This window comes from Salvelinus alpinus, chromosome 19 (assembly GCF_045679555.1).
Source record: "Salvelinus alpinus chromosome 19, SLU_Salpinus.1, whole genome shotgun sequence".
Classification (NCBI taxonomy): Eukaryota; Metazoa; Chordata; class Actinopteri; order Salmoniformes; family Salmonidae; genus Salvelinus; species Salvelinus alpinus.
This window is the reverse complement of record NC_092104.1, coordinates 48,663,971-48,688,763: the sequence shown is the minus strand read 5'-3', so window position 1 is coordinate 48,688,763 and position 24,793 is coordinate 48,663,971. Positions and strand designations below refer to the sequence as shown.

The 24,793-nt window shown below is 43.9% G+C and overlaps 1 protein-coding gene across 12 annotated transcripts in view; it reads right to left on the bottom strand.

Annotated features, from left to right (window-relative positions):
* Window positions 1-24,793, bottom strand: part of mctp1a (multiple C2 domains, transmembrane 1a) — a 206,702-nt gene that overhangs the window by 103,715 nt on the left and 78,194 nt on the right. For all 12 annotated transcript variants that reach the window (XR_011669133.1, XM_071353886.1, XM_071353893.1 and 9 more), the window contains exon 2: window positions 12,694-12,811. Coding sequence is in view for 11 of the 12 variants with exons in the window: in XM_071353886.1 (XP_071209987.1) it covers window positions 12,694-12,811 (118 nt within the window). In the remaining variant the exon portion in view is untranslated. The remainder of the gene's footprint in view (window positions 1-12,693; window positions 12,812-24,793) is intronic.

The window sequence follows — 24,793 nt, the reverse complement described above, 5'->3', positions numbered from 1 at the left end:
TCCTCTCAAATTCCGCATACATTAGCAGGTTAGTGTTTTTCGTCATTAATCTTGATCTGGAGGCAGCTCTGCAGAGTGGTCACTAGCTGGGAAGAATCATCAAATCGGATTTAAAACCTAACCCTAATCTCAACCCTAACCACACTGCTAACCCTAACGCCTAACCCTAACCTTAAATATGAAATATCTTATCATACATTTTTATAATATAGCCAATTTTGACTTTGCAGCTGGCCTAACTAGTGGAAATTGCAAAATTCTGCCTCCAGGGTAAGATTCATGACAATGAACGTCAACCTGCCACACATTATCTCATTCATAATATAGTCCCATTCATAGGCTTCATCGTGTCCAACATGCAGTCTGTCGGACGACTCAGACATCAAGTGCTTTTTGGTACTTGCATTCTAGTGGCATACAGCTCATTACATCGTAACGAGCTGTATGCTAGGGGGGCTGGGGGGGGGGGGGGGGGCTGAGTGAAAACGCTGACATAACAGTGACACGATTCTGTGCTGCCAGCCCAGCAGGTTATGGCTCTGTGACGAGATGGGATGTGCACTTCACAACCCCCCCCCCCCAGATGCCCTTCACAGACGCATCCCAAATGGCACCCTACTCCCTACATAGTGCACTACCTTTGAAAGTAGTGCACTGTGTAGGCAATTGAGTGCCATTTGGGATGCACCCGCATATCTCTGCAGGATGAGAGCAGGATCAGGGCTGAGGCATGGCTGGAAACAGGAAGAGCACAGTGAGTAGCTACCACACACTGCGTGAAGGGTGTAGTAGTTACTAGTTAGTAATGGGTGTCAACAGAAAATACATGTGAAAGATAGTAGGTGTTGAAACCATTGAGGGTTATATGGAAGGTACTGGTAAAAATGGAAACTTCAACCACACACACTTCAATTACCAGTGGAATATTCCGTGTAATGACTTAGTAAGTACTGAAAACAGACTATTTTCCCCCTCATTTTTTGGTGTGCCGTTACAAAGAAATAACAATTGACGGCATGCACTTAAAAACCTGAGTTATTCTATTCTTCCCTTACAGTTACCAGGGCAAGCACATAATGGCTAGAAATAAAACAAAGTATTCGTGAAGCCAGAACAGGTCATCCCTAATTCAGAGTTCTACATCAGATGCCCAGGGTCTCATATGGATCAGGCAATAAGCCGAGAAATCCGCTATCGGATTGCCACACAATGTATCTATTCTCTGGACATGCTCCATTCCTTCCCTTTCCCCCTGCTGGGTCGATAATATCCCCCCGAGACATCCACCAGAGAAGCAGCTGCTCTCAACACACCACCACGGCCGGCTTTATGACGCCATAAATATGTACGTTAACGCTGTCCATCCAACAGGCTGAAGAGCATGAAATGAAGGTGCCTGCCTGGAATGGTGCGGGAAGTGACTGGTCATAGGTGGGTGGTGTGTGTGTTATATCTCACACACAGATGGACTGGTGGTCAGGGGAACAGGCACTATGGAGCATGGGAATGAAAAAGCTGGCAGAGGCCCAACATCCTCAGTCAGCTCTGCTCAGTAAGTCATCATCACTCATAGTGCCCACATAGAATGTCTTTTACACGCAGGGACGCATGGATGCACGGACGCACACACGCGCAGGGGCTACAGCTATCGCAGTCCAAACCTCTCAAACCAAGTAAAAATCACGAGTGTACTGAGGAGATGGATCAAGTTGACTCCGAGACGAGCAGAGCTCCAAGCTCCATGTGTTTCTGAAGCTGAGGCTTATTTATGTGGCCAATTAAACTGTATAGGATTCCAGCTCCCTTAGCTAACTTGACAGGCAGCTGAAAAGGCAATCCAATACACACTCGTCTCCGCTCTCATCAACTTCAGAGGGAATAAGAGGGAGTAAAACATGCCAGGTAGACAGGCTCCCTTGCCAGACATTAAAATTGCATCAATCCGCTTTTTACTTACAGTAAGTTGACCTCATGAAGTATCATAGCATGAGGTCATCACCTCGGACCTCCTACGGTCCTACACCTGAGAGAAAATGTGCATCACCCACATAAGATGAGTGCAGCGGTAACTGATAACAACACATGTTTGACATCACTGGCTGAGGTCCCTCCAAACAGAGTCAGGTCAGTTGGAGGGAGTGGGCCCATTCCGCCACCACTATCCTGACTCAACAGTAGTGTCTGCCAGCCCAGAAGACTGAAGGTGTGTACGTCATACCTGGATCATTGGGATATACCATCAACCTATTTTCAGGTGAAACACATATGACAGCATGGTTTTCTGCTGTTCATATCATGTGAATTGTATGCTGAACCCAAAAGACAACCAGGACCACTATATATATACAGTATATACGCCATTTAGCAAATAATACATTAAAACAACGACCTCTGAGCATCATAGGGAAACCATACTTATATATCTGTGATCGGCATGGTCGCACCACTCCTGTGCTATTAACTCAGTACAAGGCCTTATGAGCTGATTCTGTGACCTCCGTCATGTTCTGCTTTGAACTCAGGCTTGACCACAAGAGACTGGACAAAGGACACACACACACACAAACACACACACTATTTCTCCCTCCCTCCATGGACACCAAGGCTAGCACCAGGAGAAGGAACAGGGATCCAGTCATGACAAGGAGCAGGTTTTGAGCTAGTCTGTCAGGAGGAGGGATGACGCCATTGCTCTGGCTCAGTGACATACAGTAGACCTGGCATGAGCTTCGTGCCCAGATGACCTGAGGGGATGAGGCTCGGGATGAGGCTCTAAGTTCAAGAGGGAACTTGTAATGAATGACTTCAACGGGGGTTTTTATTAGAATTACATTATGACACGTTTGGTATTATCTGGATATTAAAATGGTGAACGGTATTCGTTATTTGTAATGAACGGCACTGTTAATCAAGACAAGCCAACGAGCCGACAAGACCGTGAATAATTTAATGAGAAGTCATCACCAGATAATTACAATTCCACATAGAGACTGACGATGTCATCAGATCCCAAAATAATAAAGATGGGCATACAGGGAGGACGGGTTGGGAAGAGGCAGGCTACTCAAAAGCCCGTTAAGACACTGACATGCACTCACCCACCCACGAGAGCACGCAGGCCCGGCCACCAAGTCCGTCCGCCCAATACACCGCGCGATTGAGATCTAGCTTAGCAGGTTTATTTATCGATCATTTTTACTTTTGTGACATTTTCTGGTCTGAGAGAGGTCAATAGGAGAGTTCAGTGTGATAAATCACAAAACCTCACAAAGAAACGTCACGTAAATCACAAAAAAAATGGTACCCAACCATTTCCAATACTCCTCTCCTGCTTTGCGGCCCAGGCAGTCGTGCCATGGTCTGGCTGTCAGATTACCTGTCAGGGCTGTGTCATTTATGAGGACTTTAGTGAAAGCAGGGGCCAGCAGCTCACTGAGGCATTTCATTAGCTATAAGGAAGAGGTGGAGATCTGGTCAATGGCAGAGTCTTAAAACCCATCATTCCAGAACAAATGGCAGCGGCAGCCCTACGCTCACGAGCTAGATTGATGTCCGAGTCGAGGCTGTGCGGTGTCTCCCATTTTCCTGCCTGCAATCTCTCTTCACTGTGCCATATAGAGGAATGTATGGATTGGGCGCTCCATAGGGGAATATATATGTATATGTATATATATATATGTGTATATGTATATATGTGTGTATATATGTGTATATGTATGTATATATATATATATATATATATATATATATATATATATATATATATATATATATATATATATATATATATGTGTATATATGTATATATATATATATAAAGCAATAAGGCATGAGGGTGTGTGGTATATGGCCAATATACCCTGGCTAAGGGCTGTTCTTTAAGCACGACGCAACGCAGAGTGCCTGGATACAGCCCTTAGCCATAGTATATTGGCCATATACCACAAACCCCCGAGGTGTCATATTGCTATTATAAACTGGTTACCAACGTAATTAGAGCAGTAAAAATACATGTTTTGTTATACCCGTGGTGTACGGTCTGATATACCACGGCTGTCAGCATTTCAGCATTCAGGGCTCAAACTACCCAGTCTATAAATAAATATACACTTCATTATCATTATGCCAACCCAGATCCATACGTACATCTGTGCTCCAACCCACACAGACATATCCCTCAGTGAAAGTACCTAATGCTAGCCAAAGATTTTCCTCCGTTTTCTCTTACAGCATACCCACAAAATGGTAACTATTGGATTCATAGCATCGGTAGTGCTATTGTTACAATTGCCTTAGTAACATATTTCATAAGATCTGATAAGCTGGTTAACCACAGCATTGAGATGCTATTAAAGAGATGGACATCTGAAGTGAGGGGACCATTTACACTGGTGTAGTAGTGAAGAGTGGTTTGACGTTGTCTGTGTGGATTACCCTGTAGTGCTCTTACGGCCCTCAAGCGCACGGGCACTCTTGGCTGTGCTTTCAATTCTGCAACATCCTGACACAAGAGTCATGTTGTCACTTCATGCGCCACCTGTACACCATTTCTCACCTCCAAGTAATATACAGTAGTAGAACCCATCCTTAAGCTCTGTCTCCCCCTTCGTCGTACACTTAGCTCAAACGTGTATCTAAGAGGACAAGTTCAACCAGCTCCATCTAACACGTTCTATCCTGGTCAATCGGCTTTCTAACACAGTGAGAAGGGCTGAGTCACATCCAGAACACTGTCTGAGCAGTAATCACTATTCAATCAGCACTATGATAATGACAGAGTAGACTAAATACTTCTCATTACCACCCTCTGAGTCCTCCTCTCTCGTAATATGGGTAATGACTCAGGCCCCTGCACAGTAAAAAAAAAATACAATACACTGTGTAATAACATGTTCGTCAATTTGTCAAGATAATATGACGAATTTCAGTGATTTGGTGTGACTTAGTGGTGTGATGAGAATAGTAAAATCCTCGAGCAGATGTTTTGTCACCTGCTCTTGAAAGCCGTGATGGAACAGAGCCCTGGCATGGGGTCAGCGTGAGGAGTGGTAATGTCACTTCACACCACATTATACAGTACTCTAGGCTCATTCGGACATGCTCAACAGCACAGAATGACATATCTCTTCGCTCAACAGACTCACACCAAACCTGTGACTTTTTACTGATGACTATGGACGGACATTTCCATGGATGGTCTGACGTGTCAGACACACCCTCACAAGTAGAGATACTGACCCCACTGTCTTTTTCTCACCTGTTCTCCACCTCACAAATCACCTCCTTAATTATCAGCCTCAGGGATGGAGAGATTGGGCAATGGAGGGATAGAGGGATGAGGGTATTGGCAGGGTAGCGGGAGAGCGCAAATAATAGAGACCTGTGTGGTTAACAGTTCCCATCGATAAAAAATTAAAAAACATCCACACAATTGCAGAGAAGTATCATTTACTTGCGTGCTAGCTCCTGCATATTTTTCGGGGCGGCGGCCTAGTGGTTGGAGCGTTGGGCCAGTAACCGAAAGGTTGGCGGATCGAATCCCTGCGCTGACAAGGTAAAAATCTGTCGTTCTGCCCCCTAACCCACTGTTCCTAGGCCGTCATTGTAAATAAGAATTTGTTCTTAACTGACTTGCCAAGTTAAAGAATTATAATAAATAAAACATAAAATAATTCTGCCTGGGTTAGAAACATGACATGATGCAATGACATTGAACAAATACAGTAACCAAATCATCTATCAAGGTGAAAAATAAAGAGAAATTGAAGGACATTTGAAGAAATATGCAACAGAGCAATGGCACATTGACATTTGAAAAGGGTAATGCCTCAATTGAGGGTAACGGCACGGCAGAAGAACAAACAACAGTGGAAGATTCAATGAAGCATGATGGGAAGGAGACAAAGTTCAACAACTCTCTCATGATGCATGTTTCCTGGACTTCACTGTCTGGCCATAGCATCGCACTTGGATTGAAACCGTTGATATGCTCATATGACACGAAAATAGAGGTCTTTGGCCACGCACACCAGTGCTGGGTTTGGCCTTCGAAATAACAATGCACATGCAGAAAAGTAACCCCATACCTACTGTAAAATATGGATCGATCTTTGAGGTTACGGGGCTATTTTGCTTCCACTGGTCCTGGGGCCCTTGTTAAGGTCAACGGCATCATTCACTTAACCAAGTACTAGGACATTTTAGCCAAAAACCTGCCAGGAGGCTGAAACCTGGCTGCATTGGGATCTTCCAGCCAGACAGAAACATCAAAATCACCCAAAAACATAATCCTTGACCAAAACCAAATCTACATTCAAATGCAAATAAAAAGGCTGTGTGGAGGGTTCTGTATTTTTATCAAAGCACTTAGAGCATCTTCTCTCTCAACTGTCTCAAACACACGTGCACAACACGGAGGCACCCACATACACACGCAGGCGCGTACTGTATACACACACACACACACACACACACACACACACACACACACACACACACACACACACACACACACACACACACACACACACACACACACACACACACACACACACACACACACACACACACACACACACACACACACACACACACACAGTCTTGTACAGCTAACCTTGTGGGGACATACAATTCAGTCCCATTCAAAATCCTATTTTCCCTAACCCCTAACCCTAAACCTAACCCTAATCCTAACCCGTACTCTTACCCTAACCCTAACCCTAACCTTAACCCTAACCCTAACCCTAACCCAAAAACCTAAACTTTATCCTAACCCTAAACCTAACCCTAGCTCCTAACCCTAACCCTACAACTAACCCTAGCTCCTAACCTTAATATTTAACTTAATTCTAACCCTAACACTAATTCTAACCTTAACCCTAAACCCCCTAGAAATAGCATTTGACCTTGTGGGGACTAACAAAATGTCCCCAGTTGGTCAATTTTTACTTTGTTTACTATTCTTGTAGGGACTTCTGGTCCCCACAAGAATAGTTAAACACGTCCACACACACACACACACACACACACACACACACACACACACACACACACACACACACACACACACACACACACACACACACACACACACACACACACACACACACACACACACACACACACACACACACACACACACACACACACACACACAACATAACATAACCAGAATGTAAGCCTGACCCTGCATATAAACCTCGAAAAGTACATCCAGGGAATACAGCCTCTCCAATCACATGCCACCGGAGCCCAAGCCTCTGACACAAATCCACACACACCCTGACTGCATCCAGAAACCAAGCCTTCACAACAGAACTAGTCAAATAGGAACAGGAAAAACACACTCACTCAAATGGTTGAATCAAAAAGTTTCGACAGCAAGAATTCTGACGCCCCACTCCCATTACTTGTCCGGTCTACGCATCAGTTGTGTCCCAGTCAAAAAACAAGGTGGACCTTTCCCCCTTTCCTAACTTCATCTAGCATCTCTATAGAACACACTCAAGCAGACAGATGGGGATCTAGTTTACTGTACCACTGCAGGTACAGACTCCTGACACTGTAGCGTTGTCTTTCATCTGAGGTGAAGCTGGTTAGCAGACCGTGACTAGGCCACTGACACTCCCCGTGACCCCCCACCAAGCTGGCTGTCTTTTTCCTCGACAGGTGTGTGACATTGGGGACTGTACCCCCCCTCCCCCCCACCATCACCAAGTGACAACCAACGCAATCCTCTGGGAGAGAGCAAGCAGTGGGGCCTTACCCGGTCACAGCCATGTAGTGCCTCACCAGAGGTTGTCATTAAAGGCTCACAATCAGTGACAATTTGGACAGGGGTGAGTGCATTAGGCCTAGGAGAATGACGTATTATTGATGAGTTATGTGACAAAGAGAGGTTGCTGGTCAATAGTCAAGGAGTGGAGATCTATGAACATACACAGACAGACAGACAGACACGCGTATGTACACTAGGACACATGCAGGCCCAGTTGCACAGACACGCACACAAAGCCCATAAACCCATACAAATGGCTGGATGACTTTACACAGTAAGGAAAGAGAGCAACATAAGCTAGGAGGATGCTCTACTACTATTTCCAAGCAGGCCAGGCTGTTGCTATTGAAAATGAGTGAGAGGTACAGCCTGACGTCTCAGTCCGCTGTAAGCTGGGCAGTGCCATGCAGCGGCACAGGATTCCTCGTCATCTCTTGATGAGAGAGAGAGCCACTTTGGGGGAGTATACATTTTTCTCCTCCATGACAAGTCTAACAGACGACAAAGGCCTGAAGTCTATGTGGGGAGGGTCAGGGAGAATTATGGCCTCCTACTGTATATCCCTCTCCTCTTGTGAGGGGGTCCCCCATTGTTTTCTGAGACCAATGCTCGCTCGCTGGCACGACACAAACACACGACACACACACATTCCCAGATATGCACGCATACACGTACACACGCTGATGATTCATGGCTGGACTGAGATAGATCCGGGCTTGGGCTGAAGCCTGCCAGACACCCAAGGAAGAGCACCTCCGAGGACAGGCAATGTGCTACTTCTCTTTGAAAGACTGTCGTTGATACGTTGTAAGAGAGCACCTGGGGTTTCGCCTCTATCGATTCAGTATGAGCACGATCATAAAAAAGAAATGGTTCTTTTTACTACAGTATCCCTTTATGGCTTTAGGGGAGAGGATCACCCCATCCTATAAAACCTGAAAAAGACTTGGAGAATCTGTAAGAAATACAACAACTAAGTACTGTATCTGTTTGCCACACAGACATACACATCTCTGTGCATTCGATTGCATTCCGCTGGCACCCATCATGCGCATTGCATTAACAGTCATCCCATTAAACTCTGGCTGCAATTACAGTGAGTGTTCAAAACATGAGGAACACCCACTCTTTCCATGACACAACTGACTAGGTGAATCCAGCTGAAAGCTATGATCCCTTATTGATGTCACTTGTTAAATCCACTTCAATCAGTGTAGATGAAGGGGAGGAGACAGATTAAATAAGACTTTTTAAGCCTTGAGACAATTGAGACATGGAATGTGGTTTGACTCTCAAGAACTGCAACGCTGCTGGGTTTTTCACGCTCATGATTTCCCCGTGTGTAATAAAGAATGGTCCACCACCCAAAGGACATCCAGCCAACTTGACACAACTGTGGGAAACATTGGCGTCAACATGGGCCAGCATCCCTGTGGAACGCTTTCAACACCTTGTAGAGTCCATTCCCCAAAGAATTGAGGCTGTTCTGAGGGAAAAGGGTGGGGGGGTGAGAGAGAGTGAGAGAGAGCGAGAGTGAGAGAAAGACTAAGCAGGCCTGCCATAGCCCTTGTCATAGCACTTACTAATGAGACCAATTGTGTTCACCAGCAGCACAGAAACAAGGCTGAAACAAGGCTGGCTAGCAAAGAGACAATCTCAGAGCTGTCTCCTCCAACACAGAGACACAGGCAGGCTGGGGAGAGAGCGGAGGCTGGGGTGTCACTCAAGGATCCGTCTCACCTTCCCTGAGAAAAACATTCAGTTAACTGTAGCTGAACTCTTACTTTGAGTCTACACAAAATGTGATTTCATTTATTGGAATTGTACATTCGTGACAAGGTTGTCTGTTACAAAATAGAGAAACAATTAGTCATAACCATTCAATAAAGTAAAACATCAATTGCGAGTTTGAGATTGGGTCAACGCATGACATTTGTTCTCACTACCTTCTATTCTCCCTTACCTCTCTTCTCATTCCTTGAAAACTGAAGAGAGCTCTCAAAGAGAGAAAGAGAGAGGGGGGGGGAGTGTTTGAAGTGAGATCAATCGTTCACAGAGGGGGGAGATAAGAGACATAGCGAGGAGAGCGAAATGAGAACGTGAGAGAAAGAGAGAGAAGTGTAAGAGAGAAACCTATTCGTTCACAGAGAGAAACGGAGGACAGGGAAAGAGGACTAGACGAAAGCCACCACCTTCTTTGTTTGATGTGAATTAGTGCTTCACACAGAGAGAGAGAGAGAGAGAGAGAGAGAGAGAGAGAGAGAGAGAGAGAGAGAGAGAGAGAGAGAGAGAGAGAGAGAGAGAGAGAGAGAGAGAGAGAGAGAGAGAGAGAGAGAGAGAGAGAGAGAGAAAGATAAAAGACTATCAGAATCCTGTGGATACCCAAATTACAGAAGAAGAATTATTGGAAAAAAATATGCAATCTCCAACCCAAAAAGGCCTGTGGTGCTGATGGGATTTTAAATGAAATGATCAAATATACAGACCACAAATTCAAATTGGCTATACTCAAACTCTTCAACATTATCCTCACTGCAGGTATTTTCCCCGATATTTGGAACCAGGGATTGATCACACCAATCTATAAAAATGGAGACAAATTTGACCCAAATAATTACAGAGGAATATGCGTTAACAGCAACTTGGGGAAAATTCTCTGCAGTATTATAAATAGCAGACTACATCATTTCCTTGACGAACACAACGTCCTGAGCAGAAGCCAGATTGGATTTCTAAAAAATTATCGTACAACAGACCACATTTACACCCTCCACACTCTAATTGATAAACAAGTTAACCAAAACAAAGGCAAAATCTACTCGTGTTTTGTAGATTTCAAGAAAGCATTTGATTCAATTTGGCACGAAGGTCTTTTTTATAAACTAATAGAAAGTGGTATTGGAGGGAAAACATATGATTTTATTAAATCAATGTACACTAAAAACAAATGTGCGGTTAAAATTGGCAACAAGCAAACAGACTTCTTCTCTCAGGGGCGGGGAGTGAAACAGGGCTGCCCAATAAGTCCAACATTATTTAACATCTACATTAATGAATTGGCAAAAACATTAGAAGAATCGGCAGCACCTGGTATCACCCTACACAACACTGAAATCAAGTGTCTGCTGTACGCAGATGACCTGGTGCTGCTGTCTCCCACTAAAGAGGGGTTACAGCAACACCTAGATCATCTTCACAGGTTCTGTCAGACTTGGGCTCTGACCGTTAACCTAAAAAAAACAAATATAATGATATTCCAAAAAAGGTCCGGAAATAAGGATGACAAATATAAATTCTATTTGGACACAGTTCTATTAGAACACACCAAAAACTACACATATCTAGGACTAAATATCAGCAACACAGGTAGCTTTCACATGGCTGTGAATGAGCTGAGAGACAAAGCAAGAAGAGCATTCTATGCCATTAAAAGGAACATCAAAATTGAAATTCCAATTAGAATCTGGCTCAAAATTTTTCAATCAGTTATAGAACCAATTGCTCTATATGGCAGTGAAGTATGGGGTCCGCTGTCTAATAATGAATTTACTAAATGGGACAAACATCCAATTGAAGTATTGCATGCAGAGTTTTGCAAGACTGTATTGCAAGTACAAAGAAAAACTCCAAATAACGCATGTAGGGCAGAATTGGGCCAATATCCCCTCCTCATTCGAATAGAAAAAAGAGCCATAAAATTTTACATCCATCTAAAAACAAGTGACCCTAAAACATTCCATCACACAGCTCTACAATGTCAAGAGATGAAACCAGAGAAGAGTCCCCTCAGCCAGCTGGTTCTGAGGCTCAGTTCACCAACCCAAACCAACCCCATAGAGCCTCGGGACAGCCCTCAGAAAATCTGGCCCAACCAAATCATCACAAAACAAAAAGAAAAATATATAACCTATTGGAAAGACACCACAAAAAATCAAAGTAAACTTCAATGCTATTTGGCTCTAAACAGACAGTACATGGTGGCAGACTATCTGACCACTGTGACTGATAGAAAACTGAGGAAAACATTGACTAGGTACAGACTCAGTGAGCACAGTCTGGCTATAGAGACCGGTCGTCACAGACAAACCTGGCTGCCCAGGGAGGACAGGCTGTGCTCACTCTGCTCCAGGGGAGAGGTAGAGACAGAAGTGCATTTCCTACTACACTGTGACAAATACTCAGACCTAAGAGCATATTTCTTTCCCAAAATTATAATTCAATACAAAGAATTTGAAACTATAAAAGATGAAGAAAAATTCAAATATTTATTGGGTGAAAAGCCAAAATGTGCAGTTTTGGCAGCCAAATATGTGTCCTCCTGCCACAGCCTGAGGGACAGCCAGTGAAAAATGCAAAGTAATGTTGATAATATTTCCCATTTAGCTTAGTTTTGTTCTGTCTTTCGTACCAGGTCATGTGTCTTCTCAGTCATGTTGACACTGGTCTACTACTGTTGCTTTAATGTATTGTTGTTCTGATTAATATTGTTGTTGTAGCTGTTATTAATGGTAATCCCATGTCCACTACTACTATTATTATTGCTGTTAATCCCACCATTTATTTATATATAAATATATATATATTTTGTGTATATATATACATATATATTTTATTTAAATTTTTCGATATGTATACTTTGACAATGTAAGTAATAATAACTTGCCATGTCAATAAAGTCAATTGAATTGAAATTGAATTGAATTAAAACCCAGAAAAAGAAAGAGGATCCATAGATAAAAAGAGTGAGAGAAAGATATGGAACTCGAAAAGGGAGGGAGAGAGAGAGAGAGCGAGAGCGAGAGAGAGAGCGTGAGAGAGAGAGACAGAGAGAGAGACAGAGAGAGAGAGTGAGAGAGAGAGAGAGAGAGAGAGAGAGAGAGAAAGAGAGAGGGAGAGACCCCAGCAGTAGTTCGTACCTCCTCTGTCCCTGATGGCGAGGTTGTGTCCTTTCTTCAGTATGATGTCCAGCTGGTACATCCCTGGGTTGGTAACAAGGGCAGTCTCAGCATTACTTGGCTCCACAATGTTGATGCCCTGCAAAGAAACACACAACAACTAGAAGTTAACCAGACACACTCATCCACTGTGACACACATAGTGACCTCACCAATGAAAATCAAAGAAATGGAGGACACCGCTCATTGGATATGTCATGTGTGTGCTGTGTTAAATGGATTATGCTATATTCTCTGACATCACCGGGTAAAATCTAGACCTTAGTGTCTCCAGTCCTGGATGCTGTTTTGGGGGACTTTGCGCTACGCCTAAGATTACATCTAAGGGAAACACTGAGGGACGGTTTCCCAGAGTATGAACATTCAGTGAGTGGCCACAGATTCTCCATTGACCATGATTTTTAGTCCAGATTTAGGCTTAATCTGTGTCCCTGAAACCGGCCCTGGCTGTCTGTGTCCCCATAGCCAGGCCCTGACTGTGACCCTGGATGTCCTAAAACAGACCCATTTCCCCCCGGGGCTCACCCTGGTGCAGCAAGCTCATTAGAAGGCTACACTGTGCTGGGAGGTCTGCTAGGAGCTAGTCTCCCCCTCACTCTCACTCTACTCCATTCGAGACGGCTGCCCTGCGTGGGTTTCCCTGTCACGTATCCCCAGCTCTCTGGGTTTGAGATGCTAAGAATAGCCTCCCCTGGCGCTAGCATCATCCAAGCTGCGACAAGAGAGAGAGAGAAAGAGAGAGAGAGAGTTCTCTGACTAGGGTCATGTTCGCACGTAAGGCGCTTAGGCTACACAAACACTAGTGTTTCCACTGCATGCTTTTAGCATTTATACAATATTTTTTCATTGTGAAACAAACAAGAAACAAGACAAAAAAAACGGAAAACTTGAGCCTGCATAATTATTCACCCCCCCAAAGTCATCTGCAAGTCTCTTGGGGTATGTCTCTATAAGCTTGGCACATCTAGTCACTGGGATTTTTGCCCATTTTCAAGGCAAAACTGCTCCAGCTCCTTCAAGTTGGATGGGTTCCGCTTGTGTACAGCAATTGGATTGAAGTCTGGGCTTTGACTAGGCCATTCCAATACATTTAAATGTTTCCCCTTAAACCACGCGAGTGTTGCTTTAGCAGTATGCTTAGGGTCATTGTCCTGCTGGAAGGTGAACCTCCATCCCAGTCTCAAATCTCTGGAAGACTGAAACAGGTTTCCCTTAAGAATTTCCCTATATTTAACGCCATCCAACATTCCTTCAATTCTGACTTGTCTACCACTCCCTGCTGATGAAAAACATCCCCACAGCATGATGCTGCCACCACCATGCTTCACTGTAGGGATGGTGTTCTCAGGTGATGAGAGGTGTTGAGTTTGCGCCAGACAAAGTGTTTTCCTTGATGGCCAAAAAGCTCAATTTTAGTCTCATCTGTACCTTCTTCCATATGTTTGGGGAGTCTCCCACATGCCTTTTGGCGAACACCAAACATGATTGCATATTTTTTTTTGGACACTCTTCCGTAAAGCCCAGTTCTGTGGAGTGTACGGCTTAAAGTGGTCCTATGGACAGATACTCCATTCTCCACTGTGGAGCTTTGCAGCTCCTTCAGGGTTGTCTTTGGTCTCTTTGTTGCCTCTCCGATTAACGCCCTCCATGCCTGGTCCGTGAGTTTTGGTGGGCGGCCCTCTCTTGGCAGGTTTGTTGTCGTGCCACTTTCTTTCCATTTTTTAATAATGGATTTAATGGTGATCCGTGGGATGTTCAAAATTTCTGATATTTTTTTATAACCCAACCCTGATCTGTACTTCTCCACAACTTTGTCCCTGACCTATTGGGAAAGCTCCTTGGTCTTCATAGTGCCGCTTGCTTGGTGGTGCCCCTTGCTTAGTGGTGTTGGCACACAGCCAAGACAACACAGGAGTGGCTTCAGGACGTCTCTAAATGTCCTTGAGTGGCCAAACCTGAGCCCGGACTTGAACCCAAACGAACATCTCTGGAGAGACCTGCAAATAGCTGTTCAGCGACGCTCCCCATCCAACCTGACAGAGCTTGAGACGATCTGCAGAGAAGAATGGGAGAAACAACGCAAATACAGGTGTGCCAAGCTTGTAGTGTCATACCCAAGAAGACTAAAGGCTGTAATCGCTGCCAAAGGTGCTTTAACAAAGCACTTAGTAAAAGATCTGAATACTTATGTAAATGTCATATCTCATTTTATTTTTAATAGATTCTTTAAAAAAAAATCTGGTTTTGCTTTTTCATTATTGGGTATTGTGTGTTGATTGATGAGGTAAAAAAATAAAATAATACATTTTAGAACAAGACTTTAACGTAACATAATGTGGAAAAAGTAAAGGGATCTGAATACTTCCGAATGCACTGAGTATACCAAACATTAGGAACAACTTCCTAATATTGAGTTGCACCCCCCCCTTTTTCACTCAGAACAGCATTCATTCGTTGGGGCATGAACTCTACAAGGTGTCGAAAGCATTCCACAGGGATGATGGCCCATGTTGACTCCAATGCTTCCCACAGTTGTGTCAAGTTGGCTGGATGTCCTTGGATTGTGGAACATTCTTGATACACACGGGAAACTACTGAGCGTGGAAAACCCAGCAGCGTCGCAGTTCTTGACACAAACCGGTGCACCTGGCCTACCTACCATACCTCGTTAAAAGGCACTTATACTTTTTGTCCTGCCCATTCACCCTCTGAATGACACACATACTCGGCTTCCAACCGCAAGGCGCTACAGAGGGTAGTGCGTACGACCCAGTACATCACTGGGGCCAAGCTTCCTGCCATCCAGGACCTTTATAACAGGCGGTGTCAGAGGAAGGCCCTAAAAATTGTCAAAGACTCCAGCCACCCTAGTCATACACAGTTCTCTCTGCTACTACACAGCAAGCGGTACAGGAGCTCCAAATCTTGGTCAAAAAGTCTTCTACCCCCAAGCCATAAAACTGCTGAACAGCTAATCAAATGGCTTTGCATTGACACCCGCCTTTTTTACGCTGATGCTACTTGCTGTTTATTATCTATGTATAGTTACTTTACCCCTACCTACTGTACATGTACATATTACCTCGATTACCTCGACTAACCTGTACCCCCGCACATTGACTCAGTACCGGTAACCCCTGTGTATAGCCTTGATATTGTTATGTTATTGTTGCTTTTTGATTTTTTTACTGAGTAAATCTTTTTTTTAAACTCTTATTTCTCTTAAAACTGCATTGTTGGTTAAGGGATTGTAAGTAAGCATTTCACACTTGTTGTATTCGGCGCATGTGACAAAATAACATGTGATTTGATACACAGTCCGTGTCTCATTTGTCTCAAGGATTAAAAATCCGTCTTTAACCCGTCTCCTACCCTTCACCTACACTGACTGAAGTGGATTTAACAAGTGACATCAATAAGGGATCACAGCTTTCACCTGGAAAGAGTAGGTCTTCCAAGTGTTTTGTACACTCACTTAGAAGACGTTTTAATCCAAAAGCGACTTACAGTCAGGCGTGCATTTTAATTTACATATGGGGTGGTCCCATACGTACAAAAAGTACCCTCAACAGCTCAATCACAAGTGAATTCACACTCGTATCACTGCTTCTTATCGAGACCTTGTCGCATAATTTCCATTCAGTTCAGCCCACAGCCTCACACTGTGCACCGAAATACCTCAAGTGGCTCTTGAAGTTGATTATCTCACCGGATATTAACTAAGGATATCAAATCCTACTCAGGGGGTTATTCTTCATACCAGCACTGTCTTTACAAAGGTATTATGAGGTACTGTGGCCTCGAGGGGACTGAGTTTATGAGACTGTCATTCCTCATGGTAGTGGCAGGTAATTTCCACTCTGTGCTACCACCTCCTTCATTGCGTTGCAGCTTTCTTTCCTCGTTATCAGACCACTCGTGACAAACCTCTCAGCTCGTCACACAGCCGCTGTAGTCTGCTCAGCTCTCTGCGGTCCTCACCACTTGGACCCCCGGAAGAGCAGCTACTGCACGAGCAACATCCTAACAAACTAAACCAGTCACCACTTCTCCCCTCTGTGTTTACTGGGAGTCGGGCCTGGCCCAGGAGTTGTTCCTGACCATGTAATCTGTCCCATGGAAAACTCCTAGCCCTAATGAGCCACTGTGCTTCCCTATTCTCTGGCTAAGACTGAGCTGGACTGAGTTGCAGAGCTTGTTAGAATGGGGAGGTGCTGTGTTGTAATGTTGTTGTTGGACAGGACAGTGTAATTGCTGCAGTGAAAATGTTTTTGAGGGTTGAGGTGTATGATGCACGTGGCAGCTGATTTGCATAAACACAATGGCTTATTGTTTCAATGCAGCCAGGTGCCATGGAAATTCATTTGCATCAGTGTGCGTGTGTGTGTCTGTGTTTTTGGACTTTAGAGATGCCATTGGTACTTTATCACATAGTGTAATGTTCAATGCACTTGAGGATGTACAACCGCCTCAGCCTCAGGTGGACATTAAATCCGATGTGTACAAAGGCTCTTTTCTCCAAGTTATCTGCGGGAAGAAGCTGACTGAACCAATCCCACTCAGGGTTGGCATAAAACAGGCGTGGAGTGCTGCTAACTTCCTCCTAGCAATCATCCAGTGGCTAAAATGGCTATGCCAGTGTGCCCCAGCCCATGTGCGGTCACCGAATCCAGTACAGGGGTATGTTGATGACACTCAGATAAGTTGAATGTTTCTGGTGGGCGGGGGGGGGGGGACCAGTTGAGGAGTTTTCAATTGGGTTTTCAACCTGCCTGCGGTCATGAAGCTAGAGGCTGTGAGAGAGGTGGCCTTAGCAAAGGTTCAACATCTGTTTGCCAACGTGCAACAGAACTTTGCCACAGAACTTTCTGACAGAAATGCATCACAAAACTCTTCAAGTGGTGAGAAAGGGGGATACCTAGTCAGTTGCACGACTGATTGCATTCAACCAAAATGTATCTTCCGCATTTAACCCAACCCCTCTGAATCAGAGAGGTGAGCTGCCTTAAATCGACATTATCAGCACTCAGGGAGCAGTTTGTTGGGGATAAACTGCCTTGTTTAAGGGCAGAACAGCTGATCTTTACACCTTGGGGATTCAAACCAGCGACCGAAATGCTAGGCTATGCTTAAACACACACACACACCACATGTTACGTTATCTTCCTAAGCCAAAGTGAGGGGGGGGGTTGGGTGTCCCGAATGTCGAGTGGATTCACACTGCTACCAGACTGACTCACCTGTTGAACATGCTCGATGGTGCTGATGCTCGATGGTGCTGACGCGACAATTAGTGAGTTGCAAACCGTGATCCGTTCCCTGTTTTACACACTGAGTTAAACGTAACGGAGTCTGTTGCACATGTTGTTAATGGTTGCCGTTCATATAGTACAAAGACGTGTACATTGCAAGACATGGCCGCTTTGTTGACCTGATAGCTACTGAGGTGAGACAGGTCTCACAAATAGCACAGATACACAAAAATGTTTGTCAGAGGAGCCTGGTTTGAAGTTGATGGTGTTAGGTTCTTATTTTTCAGAGTAAATGACTCACGGACACTAGAGAAGCTTAACCAAGTTGAATTCTTCCCAAAGGTTCTGTACAGCTGTATTCAGACAGCAAAACATTTCTCACCATCACAGTTATATACGTCTCACTTTAGGACACTCCTCCTTCTCTCGCCAATCCTTATATCTTATGTGTCAACATAACATGTGTCCCTAATGGTTCGGCCCTTCTGTCACGGCCGTCAACAGAAGTAGACCAAAGGGCAGCGTGGTGAGCGTACATATTCCTTTTTATTTAGGACGCCGACCAAAACAATAAACAATCCAAAACAACCGTGAAGCTAAAGGGCTATGTGCCACAAACAAAGTTAACCTCCCACAAAGACAGGTGGGAAAAAGGGCTACCTAAGTATGGTTCTCAATCAGAGACAACGATAGACAGCTGTCCCTGATTTAGAACCCTGCCCGGCCAAAACAACATAGAAATACAAATAATAGAACAAAAGAACATAGAATACCCACCCCAAATCACACCCTGACCAAACCAAATAGAGACATAAAAAGGATCTCTAAGGTCAGGGCGTGACACCTTCTTTGTATTTCCTTTAGACAAACATCATTTTTAATTAAGGAGACACTGTCATAAACAAAAGATAAAATCAAATGTGGATGTGATAGGATGGATGTAATAGAAATTTAGGCTCCAGGGAGCCGAGACTCTCTCTAGCTTTAACAACATCTACAATCGGATGCATTTAAAGTGCCTTCAGAAAGTCTTCTCACCCTGTGACTTTTTCCACATTAAAATGTATTAAACTGTATCACTAGCCTACACACAATAACAAAATGTCAAAGTGGAATTATGTTTTTAGAAATGTTTACAAATTAATAAAAATGAAAAGCGGACATGTCATGAGTCAATAAGTATTCAACCCCTTTGCTATGGCAAGCCTAAATAATTTGAGGATTCAAAATGTGCTGAACAAGTCACATAATAAATTGCATGGACTCAATCTGTGTGCAATAATAGTGTTTAACATGATTGTTTAATGACTACTTAATCTCTGTACCACACACATACAATTATCTGTACGGTCCCTCAGTCTAGCAGTGATGTTCAAACACACATTCAACCACAAAGACCAGGGAGATTTTCCAATGCCTCGCAAAGAAGAGCACCTATTGGTAGATGGGTAAAAATAAAAAAGCAGACATTGAATATCCCTTTGAGCATGGTGAAGTGATTTATCACACTTGGTGTATCAATACACCCAGTCACTACAAAGATACAGATGCCTGAAGAGGAAGGAAACCGATCAGGCCAATGGTGACTATAAAACAGTTACAGAGTTGAACGGCTGTGATAGGAGAAAACTGAGGACCAACAACATTGTAGTTACTCCATAATACGAACCTATACTAACAGAATGAAAAGAACAAAGCCTGTACAGAATACAAATACTCCAAAACATGCATCCGGTTTGCAATAAGGCACTAAAGTAATACTGAAAAAAATGTGGCAAAGTAATTTACTTTATGTCCTGAAAACAAAGCGTTATGTTTGGGACAAATCCAACAAAACACATCACTGAGTACCACTCCTCATAATTTCAAGCATGGTGGTGGCTGCATCATGTTATGGGTATGCTTGTCATCGGCAAGGACTAGTTTTTTAGGATAAAAAAAATGCAATAGAGATAAGCACAGGCTACATCCTAGAGGAAAATCTGGTTCAGTTTGCTTTCCAACAGACACTGGGAGACAAATTCACATTTCAGCAGGACAACAACCTAAAACACAAAGCCAAATACGCACTGGAGTTGATTACCAAGACGACATTGAATGTTCCTGAGTGGCCTAGTTACAGTTTTGACATAAACCGTCTTGAAAATTGAAAATGGCTGTCTAGCAATGATCAACAACCAACTTTCCAGAGCTTGAAGAATTTAAAAAAGAATAAATGGGCAAACATTGTACAATCCAGGTGTGCAAAGCTCTTAGAGACTTACTCAGAAAGACTCACAGCGCCAAAGGTGATTCTAACATCTGACTCAGGGGTATGAATATTTCCAGTACATTCGGAAAGTATTCAGACCCTTTGACTTTTTCCACATTTTGTTAGGTTATTCTAAAATGGATTAAATAGTCCCCCCCCCATCAATCTACACACAATACCCCATAATCACAAAGCAAAAATGTGCTTTTCAAAAACATACTGTAGACTCATAGAGAAACAGCTAGTTCTCCAAACTATAAGGATAGGTTGTTGTTGTCAGGGACAGCTTCAACACTCTGCTGCGTTCGTATATTTCACAAGCTAATGCAAAGAGATCATGATTTATTTCTGTCTATGTGTCACGGATCCCTCCGGAACTGTGTCATTGCGCAAACCTGGTCCCCATTTCCCTGATTGTAATTGTTGAAATGTGCCCTTTTGGTTTCCATTGGGCTGTTGATTTTTGTTCCAATGTCCGTTGGTCGTGTGAGTACCTGTGCTGTGTTGTTTTGGCTTTCGTTCCACGTGTATTGCGCAGATGATTTTGGGTCTCGTCACATGAGGTATCATTGTGCGCTTGTGTTATTTATTCGAGGTACTCCTCGCTCTTTTGTTTGGGTCTCAACCCTGTTTTTTGTATACGTGTTGGGTCTTCATCCCCGTGCCTTCACATGGCACGCTGTAATTTGGGTGAAATAAAAAAACATATTATGCATTCCTGCGCCTGTCTCCCGATCCTTCATGCCAACGTGAAAGTATTCACCCCCCTTGGCATTTCTCCTATTTTGTTGCCTTACAACCTGGTATTAAAATAGATTTTTTGGGGGTTTGTATCATTTGATTTACACAACATGCCTACCACTTTGAAGATGCTAAATATTTGTTATTGTGAAACAAACAAGAAATTAGACAACTTGAGCGTGCATAACTATTCACCCCCCCAAAGGCAATACTTTGTAGAGCCACCTTTTGCAGCAATTACAGCTGCAATTATCTTGGGGTATGTCTCTATAAGCTTGGCACATCTAGCCACTGGTATTTCTGCCCATTCTTCAAGGCAAAACTGCTCCAGCTCCTTCAAGTTGGATTTGTTCCGCTGGTGTACAGCAATCTTTCAGTCATACCACTGATTCTCAATTGGAATGAGGTCTGGGCTTTGACTAGACCATTCCAAGACATTTAAAGGTTTCCCCTTAAACCACTCGAGTGTTGCTTTAGCAGTATGCTTAGGGTCATTGTGCTGCTGGAAGGTGAACCTCTGTCCCAGTCTCAAATCTCTGGAAGACTGAAACAGGTTTCCCTCAAGAATTTCCCTGTATTTAGCGCCATCCATCATTCCTTCAATTCTGACCAGTTTCCCAGTCCCTGCCTATGAAAAACATCCCCACAGCATGATGCTGCCACCACCATGCTTCACTGTGATGATGGCTGAAAAGCTCAATTTTAGTCGCATATGACCAGAGTACCTTCATACATATGTTTGTGGATTCTCCCAAATACCTTTTGGCGAACACCAAACGTGTTTGCTCATTTTTTTCTTGAAGCAATTACTTTTTTCTGGACACTCTTCCGTAAAGCCCAGCTCTGTGAAGTGTACGGCTTAAAGTGTTCCTATGGACAGTTACACCAATCTCCTCTGTGGAACTTTGCAGCTCCTTCAGGGTTATCTCTGATCAATGCCCTCCTTGCCTGGTCCGTGAGTGGTCCGGCCCTCTCTTGGCAGGTTTGTTGTGGTGCCATATTCTTTCCATTTTCTAATAATGGATTTAATGGTGCTCTGTTGGATGTTCAAAGTTTCTGATATTTTTTTATAACCCGACCCTGATCTGTACTTCTCCACAACTTTGTCCCTGACCTGTTTGGAGAGCACCTTGGTCTTCAAGGTGCCGCTTGCTTGGTGGTGCCCCTTGCTTAGTGGTGTTGCAGACTCTGGTGCCTTTCAGAACAGGTGTATATATACTGAGATCATGTGACAGATCATGTGACACGTAGATAGCACACAGGTGGACTTTATTTAACTAATTATGTGACTTCTGAAGGTAATTGGTTGCACCAGATCTTATTATGGGCTTCATAGCAAAGGGGGAATACATATACACACACCATTTTCCGTTTTTTATTTTGTATAATTTTATGAAACAAGTAATTTTTTTCATTTCACTTCACCAATTTGGACTATTTTGTGTTTGTCTATTACATAAAATCCAAATAAAAATCACATTAAATGACCTGTTGTAATGAAACAAAATACAAAAAACGCCAAGGGGGATGAATACTTTTGCAAGGCACCGTATGGCTTTATTTTAAGCCATCAAACTTGTTCACAAGTCGGCCCTGCTCAGACTACAGACTCATCCATCATATGGATGATGTTTCTGGGTTTCTAAAAGGAGAGTGTGCAGAAACACACGCAGGCACACACACACGTGCGCAGGCACACACACACGTGCGCAAGCACAAACACACACACACACTCATGCGCGCACACACGCATGAGCACACACACACACAACAAAGCAAACAGATGTTATCAGTACAACATACGTGTTGTATTGGAGCCATAGAGTCAGTGGTGTCAGGCAAGTGAGAACGGGATGGCAGACATGACTGACACACACAAACACTCATCTAATCAAACACCAGCCACCCACACTAATCTACCTTTTGGTCTTCAGTTATACCTCTTGATTTAATACCTTTCCACCTAACTCACAGACACAGACTGAGAGATTATTGGGCAGAGGAGCAGTAGAAACAAGTTGAACTATGTCAGAGCGGCAGCTCCACTGAAATCGTGCTTGTGCAATTACAGAGAACATATGTGGGCGGTGGAAGTGGAGGAGAGATTGAGCCTGGCTTGTGTCGGAGAATGAGTTCTGAGCAGCGGGGAGTGTTAATCCACCTCCTACCCACTCTAAGGCAGTACAGTGGTACTGAAGCCTATACATTAGTCCACCCAACAGAACCCCACACTACAGCTACACAGGTCCCCTGCTCCCTCCACTCTGCTAAGTCAGCTCAGATGCTATCTCTGTCACTCTTCTCTTGGATGTACGACAGATATTCAGGAGATGTAACGTATCCTAGGTTAATGCATCTCTAAATGACCATTTATGACGCATCAACTTTATCTACAGGTACAATGGGTTGCTCTACAGCACCGTGACGGACAGAGCATGGGTTACCTCAGACCATTCAGACAACAGTCCATTCTGTGAACCTTTAACCTCAACGCTCATCACAAACCTATCAGTGTTTCTGTTAGCAGGCTCTCCTCCCACAGTCATTAATGAGGTATTGAAGATGGTGGAGTTCCTTTCATTAGAGGTGCCTATTCACTGGGGAGAGGTGAGTCACCATCAGCTCCCTCTCCCAACCTCTGAAGTCTGAGCACTTCCAGAAATAACCACAGCCATTCTGCCAGTCTACACCATGCTGCTTTATTACTCATTAACACACCTGCTGCTTCCATGTCTAACACTCTTTCTCCTTCTGTCTCGTTCTCTTTGTCTCTCCTTTTCTAACTCTCTCTGTTTGTCTCTCGGTCTGTCTGTCTGACACACTTTTCCTCTCGAACTCTCTCTCGCACAGACACACGCTGTGCTTTCCCATTAAGGGCCTCGGCACACACTCACAAATGCTTTGCTGTGACCATCAATAGGCCACGTCACAATAACTTTTACCCTATAGAACCCGGCGCTGTGCAAGTGAGTCAAAGTACAACAAAAACTTTCCAAAAACAGCACACAAAGAATCACATTACGGTTCATTTCCGAGAAGAGCCATTGAGGCCGGAAGGACCCCTGGGCCCAGCGTGTGACAGAATGTGACAGAAGACCGAGCCATAGGAGATGTGTGGAGAGGTGTTCCATCTAATGAGCTCTTCCCGGTCTTTTCTGTCATCCTGCAGACTAATGACACAGGACTGCAGTCTGGGGCCATCCTCCTACATGTTCAGCCACAGACGGAGAAGCAAAGAGGGCTATGATAGCTAGTGATGGGCATAATGAGCCTCCTGATCCAAATAAAGGAGAGGATTACCGTAACAACCTTTACCACGCTGTTCCTATAACCTTATGGAGGGTATCTGCTCTCATCTCTAGGCACTGGTGTTAGAACGCTCTCACCCAGCAGATGACGACATCTCACACGCTCGAGTCTAGCCACTGTTCATTAACAAGTGGGGAAAAGAAAGAGTATACGAGAGTATAAGAAGAACAAAAGGAGAGTCGAGGATATCCGAGAATGAGATTAAGATCGAGCTAGAGGGAGAGAGAGAGAGCAGCGAATTGATGAGAAAGTACAATAAATGGGGAATGAGGAGAGAGAGACCATTTGTCTTGGGGTATACAGCCAGTCAGTGTGGCAGTGAGGGAAAATGTATAGCTGAACTGGATAGCATGCTACGGGTGGCAGAGGAACAATGGAACATAAGGTAGTATTGCCAAAGTTAGTATTACAAGAGGTCGTGGGTCTGCATCTGAAGGTTCTGTTAGTACACAACTGAATATTAACATACAACGTCACTACCCTGTACTGGACTGTGATAGACAGTTGG